The sequence below is a fragment of the Komagataella phaffii genome, chromosome 1, assembly GCF_000027005.1.
Source record: "Komagataella phaffii GS115 chromosome 1, complete sequence".
Lineage (NCBI taxonomy): Eukaryota > Fungi > Ascomycota > Pichiomycetes > Pichiales > Pichiaceae > Komagataella > Komagataella phaffii.
In genome coordinates, this window is record NC_012963.1 from 2,194,002 (window position 1) to 2,221,324 (window position 27,323).

The 27,323-nt window shown below is 40.6% G+C and overlaps 11 protein-coding genes across 11 annotated transcripts; 4 read left to right on the forward strand and 7 right to left on the reverse strand.

Moving 5' to 3' along the window:
- Positions 1-1,012: 1,012 nt before the first annotated feature.
- Positions 1,013-2,653, reverse strand: PAS_chr1-4_0431 (Plasma membrane multidrug transporter of the major facilitator superfamily; the record flags this gene model as incomplete). The annotated part of the gene is made up of 1 exon (XM_002490517.1): positions 1,013-2,653. The coding sequence occupies one exon, from the start codon at positions 2,651-2,653 to the stop codon at positions 1,013-1,015; it is 1,641 nt and encodes a 546-aa protein (XP_002490562.1).
- Positions 2,654-3,553: 900 nt separating this feature from the next.
- PAS_chr1-4_0432 (Guanine nucleotide exchange factor for ADP ribosylation factors (ARFs)) lies at positions 3,554-8,152 on the reverse strand (the record flags this gene model as incomplete). The annotated part of the gene is made up of 1 exon (XM_002490518.1): positions 3,554-8,152. One exon carries the CDS (start codon positions 8,150-8,152, stop codon positions 3,554-3,556), a length of 4,599 nt encoding a protein of 1,532 aa, XP_002490563.1.
- Positions 8,153-8,476: 324 nt separating this feature from the next.
- PAS_chr1-4_0433 (uncharacterized protein) lies at positions 8,477-9,607 on the forward strand (the record flags this gene model as incomplete). Its single annotated transcript, XM_002490519.1, has 1 exon — positions 8,477-9,607. One exon carries the CDS (start codon positions 8,477-8,479, stop codon positions 9,605-9,607), a length of 1,131 nt encoding a protein of 376 aa, XP_002490564.1.
- Positions 9,608-9,653: 46 nt separating this feature from the next.
- On the reverse strand, positions 9,654-11,504 carry PAS_chr1-4_0434 (Hypothetical protein; the record flags this gene model as incomplete). Its single annotated transcript, XM_002490520.1, has 1 exon — positions 9,654-11,504. One exon carries the CDS (start codon positions 11,502-11,504, stop codon positions 9,654-9,656), a length of 1,851 nt encoding a protein of 616 aa, XP_002490565.1.
- Positions 11,505-11,929: 425 nt separating this feature from the next.
- On the reverse strand, positions 11,930-15,205 carry PAS_chr1-4_0435 (Meiosis-specific protein of unknown function, required for spore wall formation during sporulation; the record flags this gene model as incomplete). The annotated part of the gene is made up of 1 exon (XM_002490521.1): positions 11,930-15,205. One exon carries the CDS (start codon positions 15,203-15,205, stop codon positions 11,930-11,932), a length of 3,276 nt encoding a protein of 1,091 aa, XP_002490566.1.
- A 244-nt stretch (positions 15,206-15,449) lies between these two features.
- PAS_chr1-4_0436 (uncharacterized protein) lies at positions 15,450-16,691 on the reverse strand (the record flags this gene model as incomplete). Its single annotated transcript, XM_002490522.1, has 1 exon — positions 15,450-16,691. The coding sequence occupies one exon, from the start codon at positions 16,689-16,691 to the stop codon at positions 15,450-15,452; it is 1,242 nt and encodes a 413-aa protein (XP_002490567.1).
- Positions 16,692-17,242: 551 nt separating this feature from the next.
- PAS_chr1-4_0437 (Hypothetical protein) lies at positions 17,243-18,703 on the forward strand (the record flags this gene model as incomplete). Its single annotated transcript, XM_002490523.1, has 1 exon — positions 17,243-18,703. The coding sequence occupies one exon, from the start codon at positions 17,243-17,245 to the stop codon at positions 18,701-18,703; it is 1,461 nt and encodes a 486-aa protein (XP_002490568.1).
- Positions 18,704-19,056: 353 nt separating this feature from the next.
- PAS_chr1-4_0681 (uncharacterized protein) lies at positions 19,057-20,538 on the forward strand (the record flags this gene model as incomplete). Its single annotated transcript, XM_002490524.1, has 1 exon — positions 19,057-20,538. One exon carries the CDS (start codon positions 19,057-19,059, stop codon positions 20,536-20,538), a length of 1,482 nt encoding a protein of 493 aa, XP_002490569.1.
- A 34-nt stretch (positions 20,539-20,572) lies between these two features.
- Positions 20,573-23,065, reverse strand: PAS_chr1-4_0438 (Hypothetical protein; the record flags this gene model as incomplete). Its single annotated transcript, XM_002490525.1, has 1 exon — positions 20,573-23,065. The coding sequence occupies one exon, from the start codon at positions 23,063-23,065 to the stop codon at positions 20,573-20,575; it is 2,493 nt and encodes an 830-aa protein (XP_002490570.1).
- Positions 23,066-23,358: 293 nt separating this feature from the next.
- PAS_chr1-4_0439 (Integral membrane protein of unknown function) lies at positions 23,359-25,341 on the forward strand (the record flags this gene model as incomplete). Its single annotated transcript, XM_002490526.1, has 1 exon — positions 23,359-25,341. The coding sequence occupies one exon, from the start codon at positions 23,359-23,361 to the stop codon at positions 25,339-25,341; it is 1,983 nt and encodes a 660-aa protein (XP_002490571.1).
- Positions 25,342-25,380: 39 nt separating this feature from the next.
- On the reverse strand, positions 25,381-26,931 carry PAS_chr1-4_0440 (B-type cyclin involved in cell cycle progression; the record flags this gene model as incomplete). The annotated part of the gene is made up of 1 exon (XM_002490527.1): positions 25,381-26,931. The coding sequence occupies one exon, from the start codon at positions 26,929-26,931 to the stop codon at positions 25,381-25,383; it is 1,551 nt and encodes a 516-aa protein (XP_002490572.1).
- Positions 26,932-27,323: the final 392 nt, after the last annotated feature.

Here is a 27,323-nt window from a genome sequence, read left to right on the forward strand (position 1 = left end):
CGTAGTTATGGAGAAATGTAATAGCTCTTGGGGATTCAAACAGGTGCGAACCTAATATGTAGGACGTGTGGCCGAGTTGGTCTAAGGCGCCAGATTAAGGTTCTGGTCTCTCCGGAGGCGTGAGTTCGAACCTCACCGCGTTCATCATTTTTTCTATCAAGCGTCCAAGTTCCTAGCTACTGATAGTTATTGCTGGGCTTTTTTTACCCGTCAGCGTGACTTTGGGCCAAATGCTTGCCTCTAGTCCCTGCGTGCATTTGAATCTTTGAGATTCAGACAATTAGGTCGACAACGGTTACTCTTAGGCGAGAACGCATAAATGCTTTCTCTTCAAATTTAAGACGTGTTAGGAGAGGTGTGGTTAAAATGAGCACTGTACTTCAGGCGTACTTTACCTGTTCTTGAATAATTCACCAAGAAAGTTTGGACTGTAATAGGCTGAGCTAGTTAGATGGAGCGACAAAGATGGTTATCCCTTTTCAGCATTGGAATTGTCAGTTTTTTTCTAATTCTAAATCAGAAGTCATGACAATAATTGGAAAGGACTGGCATACCAATACGATTAGAGATTTCAACCAGTTTAGTATCCATTACAATGCAGTGATCCCCAATAGAAGTCAATAGAAGTATCACTCAGTTGAGATCAAAAAGAGATTGCAGCACCTGAGTTTCGCGTATGGTCTCCCACTACACTACTCGGTCAGGCTCTTAGCAGCTTAACTACGGTTGATCGGACGGGAAACGGTGCTTTCTGCTAGATATGGCCGCAACCGTTAGACTAAGATTTGGCTAGCTTATACTTCGAGACACACAAAACTCAACTCAATTACTTTGCATATGTAAGGTTTTCATTGAATGAATACGCTGCATCGATATAAAACGCAAAAGTAAAAGATTCTTCAAACTAGCGAGTACATGATTGAGTACAAATCTTCGTCTTCTGTTACGATATTTGACTGAATAACTAAACCTTCTTAGATAATATTCTGGAACAGTTTAAATGAGTATAGTTTCATGGCCCGGCATATCTAGAATTTGCACGCAATCTTGGACCATATCTCATGAAAGTTACTGGAATTGCGATCATTGCAACAGTGATGAACCCCAGTACAGAAGAACCCCAACCAACAGGGAACTTTTCGGATCCCAAGTTGGCATATAGTGCATGTCCAAACAGTGGGAAAACACTGGCAGAAAAGGACCTGAAAAGATCATTTCCGGCAAAAGCTGATGCCATGTATCTAGGGAAAGACATTGCAAGGTAGTTGAAGAGTGTCTGGAAAATGAGATAACCACCAGCAGCAAATAAACCGCTACCTATTATAGGTACAATCCAGTGGACACTTTTGGTGGCAGTCCATCCCAAAATAAAGATTCCAGTGGGCATTATGCAACCTCCAATAATAGCGCCCGGTACAAAGAACTCAGGATGAATGGTTTCGTTTGCAATTATTCTTCTTGCAAAAGTAACATGACACGCATAGCAATAGCACGCAGAGCATATTAAGACACCAATTAAGATTCCGGCAAAACTAGCTCCCATTCCAATAAGGCTGAATCCATATATCTCTAAGAATACAATAGGAAACGCTTCAAACCAAATGTACCAAATAGAATAAACCATTGAAATGTAAAGATTTATCATCAAGACAACGGGGTCTCTGAATGATATGTCGACTGGCCTCCATAAGCATTCAATCAAAACTTCCTTGGCAGTTCTGTCCTGAATATCTAACTCCCCTTTGCTGATAATCAGTTCGTTTTTTGTTAATGCTCGTAGCCTCCTAGCCTTTCTGTAAAGAAGGGTTGGTACATACGTTTCTGGTAAAGTGAAGCCAAGAACTATAAATAGTGTCCCAGAGGTAATTAACAGAAACCAGAAGCACCACCTCCAACTCACAAGTTGGGAAAATATGGCTCCAAAAAGTGGTCCTAGAGAAGGACCACAAACAGCACAGATACTCCAAAGGCCTAACCCTACAGGCAAGTGCGGGATTGCAATAACATCACCTACAGAAGCTGGACCTGTAGCTAATGCTGGTGACGCAAAAAACCCTCCAATAAACCTCAAAATGCAAAATCCAGCAATGTTAGTGGTCAGGGCCGTTGGGATTTGTAGTATAGCAAATATGAACAGGGTCCACACATATATCGTTGTCCTTCCGATAGCGGGATGCTCAGACATGGGGGAGAATATCATTGGACCCACAGCGTATCCAATCACAAACAAGGTTAATGGAAGTGTTGCCACCGTTCTGCTAACATTGAGATCTCTCATAATATCTTCTATACCGGGAGTGTAAATTGCAGATCCCATATAAACAGCTACGGTTAAGATTCCCACTTCAAAAACAACGAAGCACTTTAAAAGCGAGCTCCAGTTTTGGGGATTTTCTTTCTGATCATATTCATCCCAGTCGACTATGACTCTAGTGGTCTTTACTTCCTCCAACGAAGAATTTGAAGTGTCTACCAAACCTTCCACTATATTTTTCTCAGATTCAGCATGTATCGATACTTGGTCCATATTCAGGTAGTACTTTTCAGGAGCAATGAAACCATCTTTCTCTTCAGGAAAAGAGAAATACCTGTGTTTACTCAGATGGTAGATGGTCCTTCCCCAAAAGCTGTCACGCAGTAATAGATGAGACATTATAAGAACTTAGGTTAAATTCCTGTCAAATCTTTGGGCTAAGTTGCTTCCTATTTATAGTCTAAACAAAGGGACTCCTCAAGGCATTCTGCTTTAAAGAAAACAGCTATTTCCCTTCGAAATTGGCTAATGGGTTATTAGTAATAAGAGCTTCTTGGTGAAGAGTATGCATGAAAACAATTAAAGTACAACAACTCGATTGTCATAAAAAAGCGCGTCCGGAGATATTAATTCCCAACTACTAATTTGGGCGACTACACAAGCGGCCCCAATAAAAAAAACTCACCTCTGATGGGTGATGAGGCTACGACTTTGTCGTTACAATCAGTTGCCGAGCATTTTTGTAAGTTGGCAGTTGGCTATTGGCAGGTTCATGGCTGTAGCAAGAATTTGTAATCATCCCTACACAAATGAAAAAGCTATTATTAATCACCACTGCAGGGTCTTATATAGTTTAAATCGCGCGTAATGCAAAACCGTGCTGACTGAGGACTTTAGCAGTTTGTTTGCTAGCAATAGTGACTGGGACCTAATAGTGACGAAAAGCTATTTGCAAAAGCAAGTATCTGGAAAAAATTGTCTGATGACACTAGTTGATATTCACATATCATGGCTTTGCTTCTAAACTATTCAGCACTTTATTGATAAAGTTTCTAAGAATGCTCAAAAAAATTTACAAAAAAACATATCATTATAATCAGCAATTACAACTTAGTGTGTGTAATTGGATGTGTGGCCGAGTGGTCTAAGGCGCTAGCTTCAGGTGCTAGTCTCTTCGGAGGCGTGAGTTCGAACCTCACTGCATTCATTATTTTTTTCGCACCTGGACGTTTTCAGCTTGAGCCAAAGCACTGAATCTACTACCGCTTTACCTTAGTGGGACTAATGTCTAATTTAACTCTATTTAACGAAACTTACATCTTTGATCAAGGATTTTAAAGTCTCATCAAGTCGTAACATGTATAACTGCTCCAAATCAAGAGACGGTTTCATTACCAAGAGAACGTTTCTCAAAATCTCTATAGTTTCGTCTTGGAAATTTTGCCTGTTTTGATTTGTGGAGATTAATTTGGTCTCCAACAGAAGTATATCTGATAAAACTTTATTCAAATCAGTGAAATCATTTTGGAATTTGAGAATAGTTTTGCAAGTTGCAGAAATTGCCTGAATCTGTGTCTTTATCATCCCCTTTTCATCAGTACGTACAACATCGGACTTTATCAACTCTGCAAGAAGGGGCAAAAGACCAAATTGAAATACTCCTTCCACATCAATCGCATGATATTCCAAGTCAATGTTTAGGATAAACGATTGAAGCACTTGAATAGCATGTGATCTGATTTGACGACAAGGGTTGAAACATTGATGTGCCAACGCTTGAATCAAAGAGTAAATAGGATGAGCATCTGGTGCGTTTGTTTCTTGGTTCAGAAATTCAGAAGCCAGTGCTGGAGTAACTATTCGAGGTGAAAGTGATGATGCAATATCGATTGATTTGATGGAAACATCAATGATGTCTTTGAAAGTATTATTTTTCTCAATATTATGACCACTTTCTACCAGGCGATCATATTCTTGCTCCCATTGACTTCCTACAGCTCCCACAGCGGAGATCTCATCTAACAATCCTAGTAAGTTCATGAAATTCCCTGCCGTTATCAAAGTTGGTTCAAGTTCAACAATCTTTTCCACTGTTTCACAGACGTACTTGCTGAGCTTAGGGGAGGAGGCCAAAGTTCTCAATATATTCCAGTATTCCTCTTTTGAAAGTAAAACTTTCTGAGCATACCCCTCATGAACAACTAACAACTGAAGAGGTTTTAAAATTGGAACACCATAATGAAGAACAATTTCTTTATGTTTCTCTAGTAGTTGATTCAGTTGATCTATGGCTCCTAATAAGACAAAACTATTCTCATGGCCCTTTCCATGCAAGAGCAAGAGTTTGTAAATATTCAACCGAGTCATTGCCCAAGGTTTCAACAGTTCATTGGGATCGTCCGCTTCAATATCTAATGTCAAGTCCGATAAGTTCTTAAGTGTTGCAGTGGCAAGCTTGTCATCCTCTGAAATTAATGTTAATGCTACTGCTGTTTCCACAATAAAGAGAAGTTTTGGCACGTAATTAAATGTGTTTGGACTTTTCTGAGGAAGATGTTCAAACATAGAACTGACATAGCCTGCAATAGTTTCTGATGATGACTTAGAAAAGCCTTCGATCAATGAAGAAATATTGCACGATTTGATACAATCTTGAGCAGACAATGTTGATTCAATTTCCTCCTCTGTAGGTTCATAAGCATCATCCGAAAACCCCTTCATGAAAGATGAGAAAGATGCTATGAAGCCGCTCTCTTGTTTAGCTTTAGATTTGGTAATTTGAAATTGAGGCTTGCAATGTGGGAGGCCACGAAGACCGATTCGTTGTTGCATTTCAATAAACAGATCTGGATCTATGAGACCATGTTCGAACAACGTTATGAGCACATCCATCAACTTTTTCCAGTTCTCAGAAGCAACTGTACCACTTTTTTGTAAAATTCTGAAAAAAACGACAGTACACAATTGAGCCTTTAAATCCCTACCAAACCATACAGACATTTCACTGACAGTTAATGTTTTCCCTGATTCTGTGTATAATATTTGAGTTGTTGGAATAAAAGAGTCTGATGACGAACTCTTTTTTTCGTGCTGATTCAGAGACGTCTTACGAGAACCAGTCAAGGTGGACATGTAAGCTAAAACAGACAAAATCTTGTCAACATAGTCATTGAGCCCAAAATAGCTTGCAACCGACGCAAGTTTATCTATTCCTGCAATCATTCTTGTAATGATTTGATCATCTGTCGCTTCATTGAATATTGTCACCAAGGATGTCAAAATATTGGTGCAGCAAGTGGAAAATAAAGCTCTATCATATAGAATGATATCTTCAGCTTTTGTTTCAGAATCATTGGTAAATAACTTAGGATCTTGAACGTTAGAATGATCATAATTGGCTTGCTCAGCCATTAAATTGGCCCACATCTGGTCGAACCATTTGTTGTTACTACCATCATGTTCTTCGGGCATAACAAACTCTCTTTCTTTAATGGCATAATAAATCTTTTCTATGTACCAAGCTGGGAAGTCTTTGCCATTGTATGTTCCCTTTAAAATATTTCCATATTGCGGCAGAGTCATTTGATTCTTCACTTGAGGATTATGCAGATCTGTGTTTAGCATGATGATGGAATAAGACAATACAAAAACTGAGTCTTTATCAGGCATCACATGCTCATTATTTTCACCATCGGCAAGTTGTGAATCAATATCCTTCGGATAATTTTGGCATTCAACGTAGCGTTCTGCGAAAGTTTCAACGATTCGTTCAATCTGTTGCGACTCACCAGGGATTCTGAAGCTTTTCAACAGTACCCTCAAGGCTTCATCCACTCTCAGCCCCTTGAAGTCAAAAAGACCGACAAATTTCTTAAGTAAGTCAAGGTTTTTTGGTTTGGCAAGAAATTCACCTAAAGTTCTCTTGTTCAATCTGCTAGACTTCACAAAGAAAAAGTTCGCCAATTCATCTAAATCATCAGAATTGTCTACGAACCCTTTTTCTTGTAAAGTCTTTAATCCCTCTTTGAAAGACTTGTCAAAAGTTTTCGTGCAATAGATAAAGTCAGTCTTCCGAGACTTTCTTTCCAGAATGGAATTATCTGGCAGCATATTTAACGAGATCTTCTTGGCTGCCATATTCTTGACCCGAGCATGAAATCCGTTGATCAAACTGAGCAAACCTTCAAGACACAGTGGCGGAACATTATCAGTTGTGAAAGTTGCTGAATCAGGAAGAGAAACTCGACACAGAAAGTTGATAATGTCAACAGAAAGGTCAGTTCGATCAAAATCACAATCGTACAGCTGATAGAGCGTTGTAAAAAACAAAGGTGATCGAGTCCAGAATACAGATAAGGACTCTATCAAAAATTCTTTAAACACTGGGGATCTACCAGGTACTGGAGTGTCATGACGCGAAGAAGCCACAGGGTCAATCTCACTAGCAGCAGTTGTCTCATCCAATTTACTGGAAGTTTTCTTTTCAAGATCTGGTGTATCCAACACGCGCTTCTGAGTCTCAGCCATAACTGACTCTAAAGAAGATATCTCGACAATGGAATTGCAAATAGCCCGTAAAATGAGTTCAATTTGAATCTTCAAACGGGAGCCTAGAGTCACAGTTAACGTACAGAAGAGAGACAGGGCATGGGTGACAATCGCTGGCGATTCCACGTTCTGAATCGTATGAAGTAAATGGTGACATATTTCATCGGAAACGAGATTCATCAAAGACGGATGTTTGGGAAATTCGTTTCCAGAAACTTCAATAGCAGTGGTGATCAATTGGAATGCTAAGACTTTGGTACTTTCAGTGGTTTCAAATTGTTTTTTTGGATTGATTATAGCAATAAGTATTTTGAAATGTTCTCGGATACAAACAATTCCGTAAGGAACAGAATCATCAGTTACTGAAGAGTTCAAGGATATTTGGGGGCCTTGCTCTTTTCCTTTTGTCTCGTTACTTATATCCTGCTGTTCCAGATTCTTCGCTCCATTTTGCTCATCTATTTCACTTTTCGAGTTCTCATGTTGTTCACTTGGCTCTGTATCAACAGGATTTCCAGGTTCAATGGTCCCACCTATCATGTCTGGTTGAATACTATGAGATACATCACCCAACTGGTGGTCGCGTGTATCTAGATGGTTACCATCGTGACTTGCTGGGTTAATGAAAATCAGTTTAGTAAATAATTTCACTGTAATAGCAGAAATTGTCATTTCTGCACCCTTTCGTAGAACCTCACTCCTTTTCTTATTGCATGCCAATGACAGACAAGTCTGGATAATATCGTAAAGAACATCGTCAGACAACAAATAACCAACTGACGACTCTACAATGGCTTGTAGTAAACCAAGTACCCTCAACAAGACTGCATCGTCAGATGTGTTGTCGCTCTGGAATCGACAATGTGTTAGCGCATCAACGGTTTGATGCAATGCACTAACAGCATTGAGTGAAGACTCCGTCAGCAATGAATATCGCAACACCTTGTGTAGCGTAGTCAAGGCTAACGATGTAACATATCCACTTGTTTCAGGTGACTTGACAACCATAAGAAAAGGTTGCAGTAACGTGAGGCTGTCGACTTCACTGATACTATTCGTGTTTATCAACATTGATCTCAATTGTATCAAACCACTCAGTAATGGGTCATCCGATTTGAACTTTGAAGCTGAAGAAGAGTTATGAGAATGGATTTTGCCTTGCTTGGAGGCTCGAGAACCTAATATCGAATCACTATCAGCAAACAGCCCGTCTGATCCAAACTGGCCACCTAGAATAGCTGCGACCCCAATATTTCTCTGTTCAGACCAGCGAGACCCCCGACGCATGGCTGCAGCTATAGAGACACAATCATTTATGATGAGAGATTGCCCATCTACTTGAATGCTCATTATTTTGGGGGTATTCTTTCGATATCAGTAATTTCTGTAGCAAGAGGAGAGTTTTTGTGATGACGGAGCGCCCTAGGTGTAAATGTCGAAGGAAGCGCGAAAGAGCACTAGGCGGTCTGTTGCCCAAGAGAGATTTTCCTAATCATTTCTCGACACTTGAGAGCTGTTCGCTCTCCCCCATCAACGAACGAAAACAAACACCTTCGAAATAGCCATCCAGCATCGAAAGGAATATCATATGCATCTCTTAGTTTCCCCAAACTATATAACCTAGTTAAGCCCATTCTACCACTCTCATGAAAATTTTACTCTCTCTTGCCTTACATGTTTAAGTTCCAAACAAACGGTTTTAGTGGGTATGCCGTAAGATATTCGCCGTTTTATGATAACAAGATAGCTGTGGCCACTTCCGCCAATTATGGGCTCGTCGGTAATGGGCGTTTATACGTGCTATCCATAATGGATGACGGCAATATAATAACCGACATATCTTATGACACACAGGATGGTCTCTTCGGTGTCGCTTGGTCTGAGACTAATGAAAACCATGTTTTGACTAGCTCTGGAGATGGCTGCGTTAGCCTATTTGACACAACACTAAAGGATTATCCAGTAATGAAATTTACAGAGCATCAGCGGGAAGTATTCTCCGTCGATTGGAGTAATATAGATAAAAATCTGTTTTGTTCAGCATCATGGGATGGTTCAGTAAAAGTATGGAGTCCCGGATCCAATAGAAATACATCCCTGTTAACGTTAAGATCATTAGCAAGTAGGGAAGAAAAAACCGGAAGAATAGAAAAACCAATACCAGTGGTTCAACCTTCTCAAGTCCCTATGTCAAAAACACGTCCTAATATAAGGAATGACAATAATGACTGCGTTTACGATGCTAAGTTCTCCTTTCATGATCCCAATATCATAATGTCATGTAATTCAGATTCTCACTTGCAGCTTTGGGATACGAGGCTACCTAATCCCCTTTTCATGGACTTTGTTGCACACAACGGCCTAGAAGCTCTTTCGTGCGACTTTAATCGTTATCGACCTTTTGTAGTTGCTAGTGCCGGTGTTGACAAGCTCGCAAAGGTCTGGGATACCCGCATGATACAACCAAATGTTCATTCAAGGCCTCCCAGAGCTCTAAATAAGTTCATGGGCCACGAGTTTGCGATAAGAAAACTAGCCTGGTCTCCTCATGGCCCTACTCAACTTTTGACATGTTCGTATGATATGACGGTTCGTGTTTGGAATGACAGTCCTTCTCCTACTTCTCGTGTTGGCCTGCTGGACGGAGCCAGTCAACCTCATGCACCACCGTGTTCCAAGATATTCTCTGCACATACAGAATTCGTAATGGGTTGTGATTGGAGTTTATGGGGTGAACCAGGCTGGGTTGTCACAACAGGCTGGGATGAAATGGTATACGTTTGGAATACACAGAGACTTCAGTAATAGTCTTGAATCTATAAATGATAAATAATGCATATAATCGTGGGAATTAAGTACCATCCCTGCCGGATGCCATGAAAGGAGAAGAAGGCATTGTGCTGATCTTCGATTCCTTCTTGCTATTGTAGGATGAATCGTCATCGTTGCATTCCAACGTTTGACATGTCTCTACATCTACTGGAGTGGCCTCATCACCCTTAGTTTCTTTTCCAGGGGAGGCCAATTCAATCCATTGGGATGGCGAGCCTGAAAATAAAAAGTTAGGAGTCTCGCCTGGGCGTTGATTGCCAGAGAATGCGGTAAACATCTTGTCTAACTCGTGGTTATCCAAAAGGCCTTGCAATTCGTTATTTTCATCAGAAGGTGGAAGATTTTCCTTATCATTCTCGTCGTCATTCTTATTAGTGTATGCAATGGAGGGTAATGGATCTAGATCAGTCAATGGAGCTGTGTTGAAGTGGAGCAAGTCGTAGTCCTCTAAAACATTAAACGTAGTCGCACTAGAATTTGACGCCACTGGTGGATTTAAGTTAGTATTATTTGGATGATAGTTATTGTGCTGAAGTGGTTGGTTGCCATTGTTATCGATGAGAGAGTTGTTGGTTGTCTTATCCTTGATATTAGTCACCGTAGGTGAAGATGAATACCCTGGAGAGTTTGTACCTTTCTTGCCCTTCGGTTTGGAGAGAGATTTCCCCTTTGGTTGCGGAAATAATGGGAGCTTCTTGGATCCCGATGATATCAGAAAACTAGTAGTCGGAGATGACACCTGTTCGTTGTACGATATGACACTACTGTTACCTTCCGAGCTGGGATCATCAACTCCTGCTTTAAAACGACCTGCGCGTGCTTGCTTCTTGGAATTCTTGTAAGGAGCGTCCAAAAATCCCTGATTGGCTAAGCGTCCTCTTTCTCTGAGACCTTTAATGTCGTTTGACAATTGCATTTCGTTGCAATCTAAACACAACATACCGCTATTGCCAAACTCAAAAATACCCGATTTATGATACTTCCATTGGCTTGAATTAGTTGACTTGCAGTTAATGCATTGAGACACTCCTACAGAGGGGCTGTTGGCTGCTTTTGGCAAAATTTTCTTATTTCTCTTTTTGGTTGACATGCTAAGTAGTTTAGTACCTTGAAAGCGTTGCTCAATAGATTCATCAATAGTACTTAGTTCCTGTGAAGATTTTTCTAGTTCTGCCATTTTTATGCGTTGTGGGATGGTATTTATATTGCCCAAGCCTATAAATGTTTGGGGCATTGATTGAGTTCGAGTAGCTTTTACTGGATACTCTTTAGAGTTGGACGCTTTACTAACGGATTTCCTCTTTCGGAACCTTTGAAAATATTCCTGATCATCTAGTTCAATGTTTTGCCCAGATTGAGCTTGTTCATCGTCATTTTTGACACGAAACATGCGGGATAGTCGAAGTCTTACTTCTAATGTATCGCTTACAGAAGAGGATTCACCTTGGTTGAAGATACCCATGAACGACTGGCATACCAGGCCACTTACAAGCACGTTGCCATTGTTTTGTACTTTTGAATATAAACCATGACCAACAAACGGTTCACCGGGTTCCGAGACATCCTTCGAGTACAATGAGTAATCAAGATCCTGGCCACTGAATAACTCGGGGCTAGTTTCCATGACTAGTCGCAGACACATATTCAATGGTACTGCACCGACTTTGATCGATTCTTCGGAGCCTTGTATATGTATATTCGCAGTTCTAGCAGTAGTTGGCAGACTTGATCTTGCTAGAAAGGTGGTTTTATTGTCGATCATGTAAAGAACCTTGAGAGTGACAAGTTGTGTTTGGTCAGGCGAATCCCCCTGAAGGCAATATGCCATTTCCGGCATTGACGGCATTGCCCTAGCTTTAGTTGGGGCCATATAGTCGCTTTGTGGATGAATTAGAAGTCAAATAAGAAGTAGAATGAAATTTTCTGGAATTCTGCTTCTTATAGGAAATGGGAGAAGAACACAACAACTAGGCTGAACACAAAAAAAAATACCCTCTTGTTGTTCAGAACGTAAAAAAATTGCGCAGTTGAAAACAATTGGGTCAAAGTCAAAGTACAAAGGTGGACGCTCCAATTCTAGTTGTAAGTAAAATATGTAACCGAATGGATGGATTTTCTAAAGGGTACGCGTACCGTGAAAGCGCGTTTGTTTACCTTTGACAGAAGGGCGCGCACGCAGCGCTGAACCAGCGACTGGTAAGCAACGTTTCCAGCCTAAAGATGAAAAGTGCGAAAGACAACAGTGAATAGTGAAATGAAAATGCGGACCTTGGAAAAGAGGAAAGAGCGCTGAGCCTATAGAACTGAAAGCTGCTCACCAAGTGGACCTCTCAGCTTCTCTATCTCATTGATTATTCGAGTGACCCACATGTCCCTTTCTTGCCTTGATCGGGCCATGAACACCATACTATTTCCCGTAACACCTAACCTACTTGCAGTTCTAATGATACCTGGGTTTCGAACTGATCCTGTTCCATTAGCAATCGAGATTCGCCCTTCTTCCATTTTTCTTGCCACGTTTCCACTTATCAATCTCTTTGTTCCGAACCAAAGAGTGAAACATCTGGACGAAGCGTTCTCAATGGAATACCATCCATCATCATGCAAAAGAGGAACACCCTGAGATCCCTTCGTATCGACCTCAGTCTTTAAGGATTTGGAAAGAAGGTCTAAAGAGGTATTAGTGCCCGTATAGACATAACAGTTTTTGATGGGGATAGACAGGTAATGAGAATAAAAAGCTGTCGGTTGAGCCCTAGCTCCAAAACCCCTCTTGTAAATATGAAACAGAATTAGATATCCGGAGCATAAAACGATAAAGTACTTTCTGAAGTTGGCGTGCTTCTTAGGTTTTTGATATAGTATACCACTCATAACTAGGGATCTAGAGAGTACCCTGTGGCTGATATTATAGGCTTTAGTGTTTGCTTCTCCTCTTGAACTCTCCCATATTGGGCCGTTGGGGACAAACTGGTCCATATTGCGTGGAATCTTTAAAGTCTTGAGGTTTTTCTCACATACTTCCAACATCTGAACAGTATCTTTGCGTTTCCGCAATTTCCAGTACTGGATTAGCTCACTGAGTTTTGATACCCACAAATCTCTCACGGCTGTCGTGGCTGCAGTTAACATCACTCTAGCGTTATCAGAGAGGACCAACTCAAATGAAGTGTTGTCCTCTTGATTCTTGGGCTCAGAAACAATGGCTCTCCAAGTTAGCTCTTTTGCAATTCCCACGATTGCTGGAACTCTACTTGGTGGTACTGGGACAACTTCGACGACATCGCATAAGTTGATAGCACTCTCCGTCTTCATAAGTGAGATGATTCGCCTCTTTAGTTCATCCGATGCCTTTAAATCACCTTCTTGGACTGTATGAGCAGAAACACCAGGTTTCAGCCACTTTATGTGCCCGTCATCATCAATCGGGTAGGGACAATGTTCGTAAACTTCATCTCTGCTAGCCAAGTCCTCTAAGGAGTCGTTATCCATATCGTGTTCCTCAGCCATAAACACCTTAAATGATCGCAATGGAGGAACCGCTTTGTAGTATCTGGAAAAGAAAAGTAGGTTATCATTGGTGAAGAAATATTCTAGCTTGTAAACAGGTCTCGCCAGTAAACCGCTTCGTTTTCTATTACTTCTGGAAGTCAAGCGAACTAGAAATCCTTCAAGAGGAGAAGGTTCGTGTAACAAGAGTCGATCGCTTTTCACTTCACGAGGATAATGTTCTAGTTTTCTCATTTCCAGCACATGTGTTTTGCATAAGGGCCAGCTTGCATATAGCAATTTTAGATCCTCCTCCAAAAACCATTCTAAGCGGTCATAGTTCCTATATGTAAAACCAAAATTGAGCAATTCTGAAAATGACTCCATGGCATTGATGATTTTTTTGTTCTTCATGTCTTTCAGGGAGTCAATAACAAGTTTTCCAATATATTCTAGAAAAGGAAGCGGTTTCATTGCATAACCTTTTTCCTTATAAAAGACTCTTGGGGAGCTTTCAAACTCGAGACTCTCATTTAACAGCTTACGATAAGTATCCGTCGGAATAAACATGTCCAACGATATATTTAAAGCTGGGAGAGAAACAGAAAAAAAATCTGGTTTTTTCTTTCCTAATACTGTATTCAAGAGATTGAGCCACCGAGTCGAAGAAGATCTTGTACGGCATTTCAAAATGTATATCCTGTTAGGTTTGTCCTTGAATGCATTGGTGCACACAGATAAAGTTTTATCCAGGGTATTGTATAGGGCGACTTTGGTGTTATAGTGGTTCATTTTGAAATCCAAGTTGTTCCTGGTAAAATTAATCTCTTCGATTTTGTCTATTGATCTCTTGGAGTAGAACTGAAGCATTACCGAATCTTCTTCATTATTTATTGATCGTAACCCAACAATATATTCCTTCCATCTTTGGACGACTCGGGTGTCATAAGGTTCAAGTTCCGTGACTTCGAAAAGAGCTGATTTAGGAATATTTACAGAAGTTTCCTTTACTAAGACCAACATCTTTTCCAATTTCATTATTTGACCATGTTCATATCCTGCAAACATCTGCTTCAAATGCAGTTTAGGGCTCATTTTTACTAAATTACGTTTCAAATGGTGATCCTTACTCATAAAACCTTCCTTGAGACGATTCAACAGTCCATAGTCAGAATCCTTTAAATGGAATCGTATCAAAGATTCATTCATTTCAGGTACCGGAAAGACTTCTTGAATTACGTCTTTCTTCTTCCAGTTACTTTTCTCTTGAGATTCAAACCTTACAGATGTTCTATGTTCTTTAAAGGAAGAAGCATCTTCGAAATCCATTTGGGGTGTACTATTGTTGATGTTTTCAAAAGTTTCCCTGGCCGTAGCAAAGGTTTCCATGTCAGAAGAGCTATATCTTTCTTTTTCTTTTGCGAGCTTAGTGTGGAATACCTCTCTATACACATATCCTGTAAGTTCAGTGTTTGGGAGAGATTCACTCACTTTTTCACGAGATGGTCCGGCAACCTTTTGAAGTGGTAGAATATGCTTATGAGATGAATCAGAATCAGTAAGAGCTTGTGAGCGTTCAGCATTGCTCTTCAACTGAAGGCAACTTTCCAACTGCTTTTGTACGGTAGAAGTTGAAAGAGGAATTGAATCTGCACTTAAATCAATCTGCGATAAAGAACTATGCTCTTGAGTATCTTCTTTAGATTCTTCATCATCCGTTTCCCAGTGACCTAGAAGTTCCCTACAATCTTCGTCATACTTCTTGGAGCTTGAACCGGGAGGTGAGTTTGTTTCATCACTGTATTGCGTGGTATCCTGGAACCAAAGATCAAACTGTGATTTCACAGTATCGACCGACTTTCGATAGTTGTGCTTTAAAAGAGTTCGAACGACTTTTGATCGATAGCCTTCAAGCAGAGCTAGAGGCACTGGACCTAAAAATAGGACTCTGGAAGACTCCCAAAGTTCGGAGGGAGAGCAATATGCAAGTCGAAAACTGGTAAAACTTCCACCAGAAAGAGGAACCTTTTCGTATTTCTCATCAAGTTTTCTTGAGCTCCGTGGAACATCATATTGTGTCATGAATGAGTGAACTTAGTGAATGATTGTTCTGTGTATGTGTAGTCTGTACCCCATTCATTCTCTAGAACCCAGACGCATCACAGAACCTCGCGCGAAGGTCTCCAGTGATGTTGGACTGAAGAAGCTGCTATCTACTAAAGTTGAACTTTAAATTGTCGGCTTTACTGATTCTATCTCTTTCTTCCGTGGAATTTGTTTACAGCGACTCCATTACACTGAACTTACAATTACTCGATATAATATATTAGAATGAAGCAACATATTTCTCTGCGCTCGCACCTTTCTCTTCTAATTGCAATAACCCATCTACAATGCCCTTTAAACCTCCATGAAATGTTCTATGCCTTACAGGTTTGAGGTTGCCATTTTCAAACAATGAAGTCGAAAAGTTAACAAACTCTTCTCCCAGTTTAATGTCTTCGTGGAACTTTTTTATAAAGACTTCTTCCATTTGAACATTCTTTGGTATTTCAGCTTTTGGTTTTGCGACAAGTGGTATAAAATACGATTTAGAGTCATCGTCTTCTCCGTTGACTTTTTGAATGAGCTTCAATGATAACTCCGAAGTCTCCCTGGAAACACAATCCAATGCATAATCAATATGTTTGACCTCTGAATGAATGATTTCCTCAATCTTTTCAAAGCCTAAGTGCCTGTCAACCACAAGGTCACAACCAAAAGATTTGATGTACTCTGCATTCTTTTCACTGGCAATAGAAACCACTTTGAATCCAAAATATTTAGCAAACTGCATTGCGTAAAGTGCAACAACAGACGATCCTCCCCAAATTAACATAGTTTTGGAATTCTTTTCTATCCTATCATTTGAACTTGCATATCCCCAAGAATGGAAGGCCATACCAGATGTAACCAAACCAACTCCAATGGTTGCACCATTTTCGAATGAAAAACTCCCTGGGAGTTTCCAAACTAGCCTTGAGTCTATTGCTGTGTATTCTTGGAATGTGCTGGTACGAATGTCTCTATAGCTGGTGCTTACAATAAATACTCTCTGATTAACTGGAAGCTTAGTGTCATCCACCTTTGTTCCATGCGATACTACAACTCCACTACTTTCTCTCCCGTTCACCCAAGGAAATGAGTAAATTGCAAATTTGAATTTCTTGGCCTTCCAGTCAACATGATTCAAACCAACAACCTTATTTTTTATGAGAACCTCATATGGTCTTAGTTCTGGATAGGGGTGTTCCTTGTTCAAATCATAAGGATCGTCAAAGTGCGTAATCACCAAAGCGGATTGCGATCTTGATCTTTCAAGTAAAGGAGCGGAAAGATTTAGTGATTTCTTTTGCTGTTTCTTGAAACTTTTCTCAACCACTTCAGAGTCCGAGCTTACACTTGAAAGACGTCTTTTCTTTACCACAGTGGATTCAGGTGTCGGGAATTCATCTTTGGCCTTCTTCAGAATATCAGCACCCCTTGTACGGTCCTCGCTGATAATGGAAGTCGTTGTGGCCGTTACCATTTTTCTCACTTTTTTCGTAATGGTCTACTGGTTTTCCCTCCAATTTTTTTCAGGCCAAACATGATACTTAAAAGGATTGAGCTATTTGAAAAGCCGAAGAGCAGCATCGTTTAGTCAGGAAAGCCTCAGAACCACACATTGCTGTTTTTATCACTATGGTGTTTGCAACCAACCAATCAATCGCTATGAAGAAAAAAAGCAAGATCACGGGGATAGTACAAATTATGCATCTCGTGCATAATATTGCATACGCCACACCAAGAAATTGAGCTTCGTGAGCCGTACCGCCTAATAAATCGGCATTCCAAAATTATGCACACTATGGCATCAAATATTGAGGACGATCAACTAACAAAATTGATGAAAAATGTGCTGATATCGGCTGATATCCGAGAATGGCTTTTGAGTTAGGTGTTCTGGCACATGAACTCTTTTTTGGATCACCGAAGCCACGGTAGATCCTCCCCTGTCCAGGAGCACAGATGGAGAGATACTGGGATGAAGTTCCCTTCCGTTCTCTTATCCCTTCAACTTAACTACAATTACAAATTATGACTACAAACGGCCAGAAAAGACAAAAAACTCGCAAACCACTTTTGATCAACGCATTTGTCATGGGATGTGCTGGGTTACAGAATCCTGGTTTATGGAAGCATCCCAAGGACTCATCCCATAGATTTAATCAGATTGATCACTGGACTTATTTGGCCAAGTTAGCCGAAAAGGGGAAGTTTAATGCGCTCTTCATTGCCGACGTCTTGGGTGGCTATGATGTCTACAAAGGACCTGAGAATTTAGCCACTCCTGCTGTGGCTGGAGCCCAGTGGCCTGTCACCGAGCCCAGTGCTGTGGTCTCCGCCATGGCTGCAGTCACAACTAACTTGGCGTTTGGAGTGACGTTCTCTACTATCAGCGAAGCCCCCTATCATTTTGCCAGAAGACTGTCCACTTTAGACCACTTGACCAAGGGTAGAATAGGATGGAATGTTGTTTCATCTTACTTGGAGAGTGCTGCTCGTAACCTCTTGAATGGTGAAAAATTGGACGAGCATGACCAAAGATACTTGAAAGCTGAAGAGTACATTCAAATAGTTTATGAGCTGTTGTTATCGTCTTGGAGAGATGATGCAGTAGTTTTAGACAAGAAAGCTGGTGTTTATACTGACCCAACAAGATTTCGAAAGATCAACTTTGAAGGTAAATTTTTCAAAGTTCCGGGACCACATATTGTTGACCCCACCCCTCAAAGACTGCCTGTGATTCTTCAAGCTGGTACTTCTAAAGTTGGTAAGGAGTTTGCTGCTAAGCATGCCGAGATTGTGTTTGTCATTTCATTTTCTCCAGATGATTTGAAACCCAAGATTGCAGAAGTTCGTCAACTGGCCAAAGAAAAGTTTGGTAGAAACCACGACGATATTAAGTTTGTTGCCCTTGCAACCCCTGTTATTGGAGCCACACATGAACTAGCTGAAGAAAAGTACCAAGAGTTACTAAGTTATGGTGATATTGAAGGTGCTCAAGCCTTATTTGGAGGGTGGACTGGCATTGACCTCTCTCAATATGGCGAAGATGAAGAACTAGGAAATGTTAGTTCCAATGCTATGCGTGGCGCTGTACAAAACTGGACTAAAGCAATTCCAAATGAGAAGCGTTGGACACGTAAGGTTATTGCTAAACAGATTACCGTTGGTGGTCTAGGTCCAGCTTTCGTTGGAACCCCAGAAGAAATCGCCGATGAGCTGGAACACTGGTCCGACCACGCTGGTTTGGACGGATTCAACTTCACTTATGCTGTCAACCCGCTTTCTTTCGAAGAGATAGTGGAAGACTTGATTCCAGTTCTTCAGCGAAGAGGGTTGGCCCAAAAGGAATACCCAAATCCAGAAACTGGAAGCACATTCCGTAAAAACCTTTTTGGAACAGACTTTGTACCATCTACCCACCCAGCTTATAACTTAAGATGGAGGGCTGGTGTGTCCAAGGAAGAATTCGAAAAGTCCCTAAGTAAGTAGTTTAAGAACTCTGCGCCGCACGTTACCCGTAGCTACATTGAATTGCATCGAGCAAACCCAAATACCAAACACCGGGCAACGGCGACTCAGCCGACCAAACCTAAACAGATAGGATCCAAGGTTATTCTCGCATACAGTTGGCCAAGATAATCATGCGATACTGAATTCTCTCCCAACCTCTAAATTACTTGATTTAACCCCCAGACGCCACAACAAATTGGTATTCCAGTTTCGCTAGGTCAGGTGCTCTAGGTGAATTGCATAATACATGCAGGATTCTCTATCTCCAAATAGTGAAATATAAATATAGGCTTCGAGTCCGTTCAGAAGGGAATAGCATCCCCTTCGCCAAAATGACCAAGGAAAATGAAGCCAAGAGGCAGAAAACCTCTCAACCAAAAGCGAAGAAGCAATTGATTATCAATGCTTTCATGTCAGGCTCTTCGGGTAACCAATCGCCAGGACTGTGGTCGTACCCTGGAGACAAATCAACAGAGTATACTACCCTAGATTACTGGGTGGAGTTAGCTCAAAAGCTGGAAAAGGCCAAATTCCATTCTATCTTCATTGCCGATGTTCTGGGTGGATATGACGTTTACAATGGACCTGGAAACTACAGTGCTGCTGCAAAATCTGGTGCCCAATTTCCAATGATTGAACCAAGTGCTGCAGTTACTGCCATGGCTGCTGCTACCAAGTCAATAACGTTCGGAGTGACTTTTTCCACTATAAGTGAGGCACCTTATCATTTTGCAAGAAGATTGGGAACTTTAGATCTGCTGACAAACGGAAGAGTCGGCTGGAATATCGTCTCTTCGTATCTTGACAGTGCCGCCAGAAATCTTTTGAATGGAGAACCACTCCCTCTCCATGCAGACCGTTATAAGAGAGCCGAAGAATTCCTACAAGTTGTATATCGGTTATTCCTTTCTTCATGGAGAGACGATGCTTATAAATTGGATAAGAAAACCAGAACCTTTGCTGACCCAAAACTTATTAGAACTATCGACCACGTTGGAGAGTTCTTCAATGTCCCAGGCCCCCAGTTCCTACCACCCACTCCTCAGAGACTACCGCTGATTTTGCAGGCTGGTACTTCCAAGGTTGGTATGGATTATGCTGCAAAACATGCAGAGGTTGTCTTTTTAGCTTCATTTGACCCAGAGTCACTCCAAGAAAAAATCAAAACAGTGAGAGATATCGCTGAAACCAAGTACAACAGACCAAGAGATTCAATCAAATTCTTAATTTTGATAACAGTAGTCATAGCTGATACACACGAAGATGCCGTGAAGAGATACGAAGATCTCGCCAGTTATGCTGATCTGGAAGGGGCCCAAGCACTGTTCAGTGGTTGGACTGGAATAGATATTGGAAAGTATGGTGAAGATGAACCTCTTGAGCATGTGGAATCTAACGCTATTAAGAGCCATGTTAAGAACTGGACTAAGTTCAAGGACAATAAGCCTAGAGCCAGAAAAGATATCGCTAAACAGATTGGAGTTGGAGGCTCAGGTCCCTTACTTGTTGGATCTGTACAAGAGATAGCCGACGAGCTTGAGAGATGGGCAGAAGTCTCTGACCTCGATGGCTTTAACTTCGCTTACGCAGATTACCCCCAAACTTTTGATGATATCATTGAAAAACTGCTTCCAGAGTTGAACAAGAGAGGTGTGTTCTGGGATGATTATAAAATTCCAGGTGGAACCTTCAGAGAGAGCGTGTTTGGAAGAAAGTTCGTTGATAAGGATCATCCTGCTTATGATCTGAGATGGAGAAGTGACCAAACTAGGGAGGAGTTTGAAAAGAAACTGGCTGAATTGGAGAAAAAATAAATAGTCTTATGTTACTCACAATAATAATGTATATTTAAATTTGACCCAGCGCTGTATCAATATCCTCAATGAGATTATTCCACTTGGTATTATCGTTGTTGTCACGGCCAGAAACTTCATTGCAAGTAAGCCCTTCCGTTCCAATATTTAAACCTCTCACTGATGAGTCTGAATCGTTAAACGAGTCCGAGTTGGACTCCTCTACGTCTGAACTAGTATATGTCGAGGATGAGCTATCGAAATCACTATTATCAAAATCCAATTCCAGCCGAGAGCATAAAATTTCCATTGCTTCATCCCAGGTACCAATTCTTTGAATGCTCTTCTCTGTCGCAAAGTTGTTGATGTGACGAGCCTGCACATCTAGAAGTAATAAAATAGCTTGACTGACGGGAGAGGTGAAACTATCAAGGTTCGCATCAGATAGAACAATACAACATATGTCTTGATTAGACAAGCTAGTTTGAGCTAAAAAGTTATCAAATGACATCCTTAGCTGTCTTTCAGTTGGCTCTAAAATTTCCATTTGTTCAACCAAATTCAAAATCTTATCTTTTTCATCCTTAAGTCCCTTCCTGTACAATAATTTATCTGTCAACACGGAGGTATAGCTGTTTAACGTTGAAGAAGAAGTGAGGACCAGGCATATTTCTTCTTTAACCAAAATTAAGGCCCTCACTATATTTTTCAGAATAAGTAGAGAAGATGCTTTGAAATTTGTAACGTTAACAACCAAAAAAATACCTTCGACATCATTATTGAAGCTTGAGGAATTAAGTTCAATCAATTCTATTGACCTTCTGACATCAGACTCTTGGACTGTAATTAGTTCAAAACCTATGGAGGATGGGTTTGGTTTTGAGATGTCAAGAGTTGAAGAAAAAAGATCAATGGGTAGAGCAATATCCAAATTACTCAGTACTGCCCCCCATTTTTCTATGACGGATTGAGATTTGCAAGTTAGCGTAAATGATACTTCCCCAGAAAGGCACTCTAGTTTAATTAATGATGCACTGGGTGTAGAGATCTTAACACAGACGTTGTCCGAATCCGCTACTCTCGCCGATGAAGATATTTTGGATGAATCAGAGTTCTGTAATTCGATCAGTTTATAAGATGCCGATTCTCCTTCAACAAGCAATAAACTGTATTCGAACAGATAAACAAAATGAGGCTTCCATTTATCGATTTCTTCGGCTATTGACAAGTAATCAACCATTCTCAAAACTCCAAGACTATCGATAAGTATCTCATTTAACACCTGCGAAGACTCAGTAAGAACACATTTACTATCCAGGAGGTTTTTGATAACTTGTGATCTTAGTATGTTCAGTTGAATAGAATTACCCAGCCTGACTCCGCTTTCAGTTAACGTCGATGTAGATGCTGTAATGCCGTAGATGGGGGCGTCAAGCACGGATGAAGTTGTAGTCATACTAGTAAAATGGGTCTCTGTGGGAGATGTTCTGTCAGCCGAAGATACTAATGATGAAACTGCAGATATTGAAGAGCCCCTTGAAAGTTTCGATTCATGTTTTCTACTGCGAGTTTCAACATCTCTGTTTGGCACTGGTTCAAATGAGGCAAGCAGACCTGGTACCTTGGGGGTAGTTGGAGATTTTAAAATAACTGTTTTCTTAAGGGCATTCAAAATACCCGAACCTTCTTCTGGTTCATTTGTAGAGTCCTTTCTTTTATAAAGAGACGAATGAGTTGGCGAGAATTGCCTTGTCTTCTTCTTGACAGACTTTAGGTTCCTTTCAAACTGTTTATCATCAATTAGACATGGAGAAGAACAAACAACACAACTAGGAAACTCAGTTTCTGTGTCATCTTGAAACTCCACCGCAACCATCAGACAGCTTCCATGACAAACGTGACCACATTCAAACTCAATAATTCTCTCAAAGTCAGTACCGGGACTCTCATTTTCCGTTGGTCTCAAGAGCGTAAAAAACATCTCATCGCAGAATACACAGTGCTCATTAACTAATCTTTTCTTGGACTTGCTATTCTGAACAAAAGGTTTAATCCTTGGCGGAAGAGGTGGTATGGTGGGTTTTAGCGTTGGCGAATTGTTTGATACAGGAGAAAGAGCAAACATTCTCTCAGAAGGGGAAGTGAAACTTAATCTACCGTCCGTATAGGAACGAAAGAACGCTTCATCAGAAGAAGGTGGAGTCAATGGAGAAGCCTTGAAAGGGGAACTCATATTTTTGAAGTGTTTCATTAGTGCTGGATTTGTTTTTGACGACTCCTTTGTGGTCTTATTCTTTGTACTTAATCTGTTTGGTGACGTACTCATGGTGTTTTTTAAGGGAAATCGAAAAGAACGAATTGACTTCGTTTTGGTTGAGCCCGCATTCTGTTTATCCTTGTCCGGAGACCTTGCTTGTGGCTTGGTGTTTGTCAGTATAGCAAGTGCCTCGAGGTCAACCAGAGAGGAAGAATTATTTACCCCGAATCCAACTTTGTCACCTTGCCTGCCCTGCTTTGATGGTTTCGCCTTGTTTGTTTGACTATCCATTGAAAAAGCGCTGGACCATTAGACGTCCCAGAAGGAAAGTAGGGGGCAACTAGGTTTTTGTTCGTTTAGTTGTAGAATTTCTAGAGGGACTTTGTTTCAGATATCCCCCAGACTTGCATAGTGCATTAAGGTAGACAAAGATACGAACCACGTGACACGGTGAATAAGTAGGCTCTTGGGTGAGTAGCATCTGACATCGCACGCAATTATTATGCGATCTGCAGTAAGGCTCTATCCTTTATCTTGCTTACCATAGAAGATAACTCACGGGCTGACTAGAATACAGCGTTACCATGTTGGTCGCCTGGTTTCTTCTATTGCTCGTGTCCAGTTGTATTTGTAATGATGATAAATTAAACGATAGCAATCCTTTGAAAGAAGCTGAACAGGAGGAAGATTCCCGATTTATGTCTTTTGAAGAGTGGAAGAAGAAAAAAATAGACAATACTAGAAACGATAAAGCAATTCAAGATGATCAGAAAAGTCATAATGTCTATAGAGAACCTGAAAGATCTTACAGGAATAATGAATTGAATGGAGTCTTAGGTGAAGATATGGAGATTGACCTGGAAATGTTCACGGGAGTTGATAGAGATGATGAAATCGGAAAAGTTTATCAGCAAAGATTCAATTACGCCTCATTTGATTGTGCGGCAACGATAGTAAAGACGAATACGGAAGCCAAAGGAGCTTCTTCTATCCTGAACGAGAATAAAGACTCCTACTTACTAAACAAATGTGATGTTGCCAATCAATATGCCGTTGTGGAACTCTGTCAAGATATTCTGGTTGATACTGTCGTATTGGCAAACTATGAGTTTTTTTCGTCTGGATTCAAGACTGTCAGGTTTAGTGTTAGTGATAGGTTCCCAGTTCCAGCCAATGGATGGAAAGTACTAGGTGACTTCGATGCTTCTAATACTAGAAGTATTCAAACTTTCAACATTGAGAGCCCTTTAATTTGGGCCAGGTACCTGAAAATCGAGATTTTATCTCACTATGGAAATGAATATTACTGCCCCCTGTCTCTAGTAAGAGTTCATGGAAAAACAATGATGGAGAAATTCAAGCTTGAAGAAGTTGAAGAAGAAGAAAAAGCAAACACCGAAAACGGTCAGAATACCAATATTGCAACTCAATCTAAAGCAATTGCTGCTAATCAAACAAATGTCCAGAATAAGTTTATATCCCCTAATGGGAAGAACATCACAGTATTATGTAAGAATTCTTCAAAAACTAATTGTGACCCAGAATCAGCTCAAGTTAAACCTCTGAAAGATGAAGATGAAAATGAAGAAGATTGTCCTGTCTCATTCAAACATTTTTCACTGGATGAATTTCTGACTGAGCACTCTAAAGAAATATGTTTGGAGAAAGATGAGCAAAGCTCAGATCATATATCAATCGAACCTCCGCTGAGTTCTTCAGAACCCAAAACTCAGGAGTCAATCTACAAGAATATAATAAAGAGGATTTCGTTATTGGAATCTAACGCTACGCTATCGTTGTTGTACATAGAAGAGCAAAGCAGATTGTTGTCAAATGCATTCTCAAAGTTGGAAGAACGACAGTCTTTGCGGTTTGAAGCAATGTTGGATTCTGTCAATAGTTCAATCCAGAATCAGATTCAACTGATTGATGATCTTAAGTTATATTTTAAGGTTGAATTTGAGACTCTTCTAGCCGGAAGCAAAACGAAGCATGAAAGAGCACTTGTAGAGAATATTGAGCTAATCAGTTCCATTTCCGATGATTTGGTGTTTCAAAAAAAGCTAATTTTCTTCACCATATTTGCAGGGCTGTGTTTATTTGCATTTGTCATCTTCAACCGAGAAACCTACATTGAGTCCACTTATGAAGATGACCATTTGGAGTACATCAAGGATAGGAACAGGTACCGGGACAGAAGCGGAGATGAAAGTTCGACCCTAGGATCTCCTGAGCCTTTTCAACCTATTTCCCGATCTTCAACCCCCGATTCTTCATCACCCCTTACGCCCCTCCCAGGTCCTCAGCTTGCTCCTATTCCGATTCATTTGACAAATAGGAAAAAAGCAACTTCATTTGAACGTAAGAATAAGAACCATACTGACCTTATTTACAAGAGGACTGCTACCAATTCATATGAAGTTGGAAGTAAGACAGAACGCCCTACCGAATCGGAGCCTGAGGCCAACCTAGAGCCTAATACTGGGGAATACACTGACAATGAGGCAGACGATGTGTTCAGTAATCCATCCAAACACGAGCCCAGCGAAGCTACATCTAGTATTTAGTAGAGGGAATAAATGCATTAATTTAGGCTAAGGGTATAACTAATTAAATATCGGTGATGAAGACGGATAAGTAATCACTTGTTTCTTGGCAGGGTTGTTTTCATAGGAAACAACATGGGATGGGCTTCTCATAGAAGAACTTGAAAAGTGCGTAGATGCGACAGATGGTGGAGTGAGTGGAGGCATCGAAGGAGATGAGGATAACATTAACGTATCTCTTGAGCTCTTGGCAGTGTAATTTGTTGTGTCGGGATATTTTGGAAGCGAGTAAATTGTATCTCTATAAAGAGATTCAGAGGATTCTTCTTGGTTTGGAGTGTGGGGTAGCTGGAAAGAGATTGATGATTTGATTTCTGTGATACTCAGTAGCCATTCGGCCGTTTGTAGTAATTGTGGATTAGTCTCAAGTAGAAGTTGATATGTTTTCTCTGAGGCTTCAAAGTCCAGCTTAGAAGGATCTAGCATATCCATTTGATGTTGAATGTGATCTTGCTTCGTTGAAAGATATCCAGAAAGTACGTCTATCACACCCAAAGGCTTATATTTGTCAACCAAAATATCCGGGGGATCCAACATACATGTCAAAAATAGAAGTGCTACTAACTTCATCACTCGAAGTGTTTGTTCACCGTCAAAGTTGGTAACAAACGGAGGACACATGACACGAGAGTTGTATGAGGGTTCATTTTCATCATTAAGTTCATCTTCATTGTCTGAGAAGAAGATATCATCCATATCATCAATATCATAATTTTCAGGTTGTTGCTTATCTCTTAGGATATCTTGTACAAGGTCATCTATAAATTCTGTTCCGTTAGATATCTCCAACACTGTACAAGAGATTAGCGTAGCAGTGGTAGCGATTATGTTTGGAGAAACACATATGAAACTCCTATGATAGAGCGATAGTTCGCAAAGATAACGGGAAATGGCCACTAGCGCGCTTCGAAGCGCTTTATGATCACCTGTAACGTGGTGGGAGACAGTTAGTGAGTCGATTTCAAAGCATAACATTATTGATTGCAAATTCTCTTCCAAAGACACATGGCCGATTTGCCAATCCAAAGTGCTCAACATATGCAACTCCATCTCTTTAAACATAGACTCATCAAAACTATTCTGGGTCATCAGTACTAAATCTTTCAACAAAGGAACCCTGGACTTCTTATCTTCATATTTGGCGGCAATCCACAGAGCGGTGCATCCCACCAGTTGATAGTGCTGTTTGAAGACAATTCTCCTAGAACAATATCTATCAATCAAATTGACACACAAAAATAAGGTGGAAGCCTTCAGACGATAGGATAAATGAACCTCAATCAGAAAGCTAATCAGATAAGGACGCATATACCAACTGATCTCTGGTTGCAAGTCAATCATCCTCGCGTTAACAGGATCTAATTCCTCTAAAGCGGCATGGTAATGCAAGACATCGTTTAAGTACTCATCGATAAGTTTCCTGTTGCAAATTTGTTCATATTTGTCCAACTCTAAATTTGTAGCTCCAGGTTTGGTGTTCCTGGGCGGTCCCAACTTGTAAATCTCTTGTTCTCTTTTGGAGATTGGTCGAGGAAGTCTCCTTGTCGTCATTATGTTGTGGGGTAGGAAGGTTGTGAAAGAGGCTCAAAATAGAGAATCGAATGAATGGAAAAGCTTCTGAAGACAACTACCGGACAAAACTAAGGAGGAACAAATTATTTTTGGAGTGGGAAGGAATGGTGAAGTTGAAGGGGGAGATCTCTGGGTAGATTTCGTTTATTCACGTAAGGCGCGTGAATATTATATAAGCTCAGGGTCACGCGTTGTGTACATTCTACAGGGTTTAACGCGCGGTCAGGGTGAAATAGTGTGTGTCACCAATGAAACGGGATTAACTAGGGCAATTAAGGGATGCGTATCGTTCTTTGAAATTGCACGGAAGTCACAACTTGATGTTTATTGCAGGGGTATTACTGCTTTAAGGCGATGAAACGCTCAGGGAT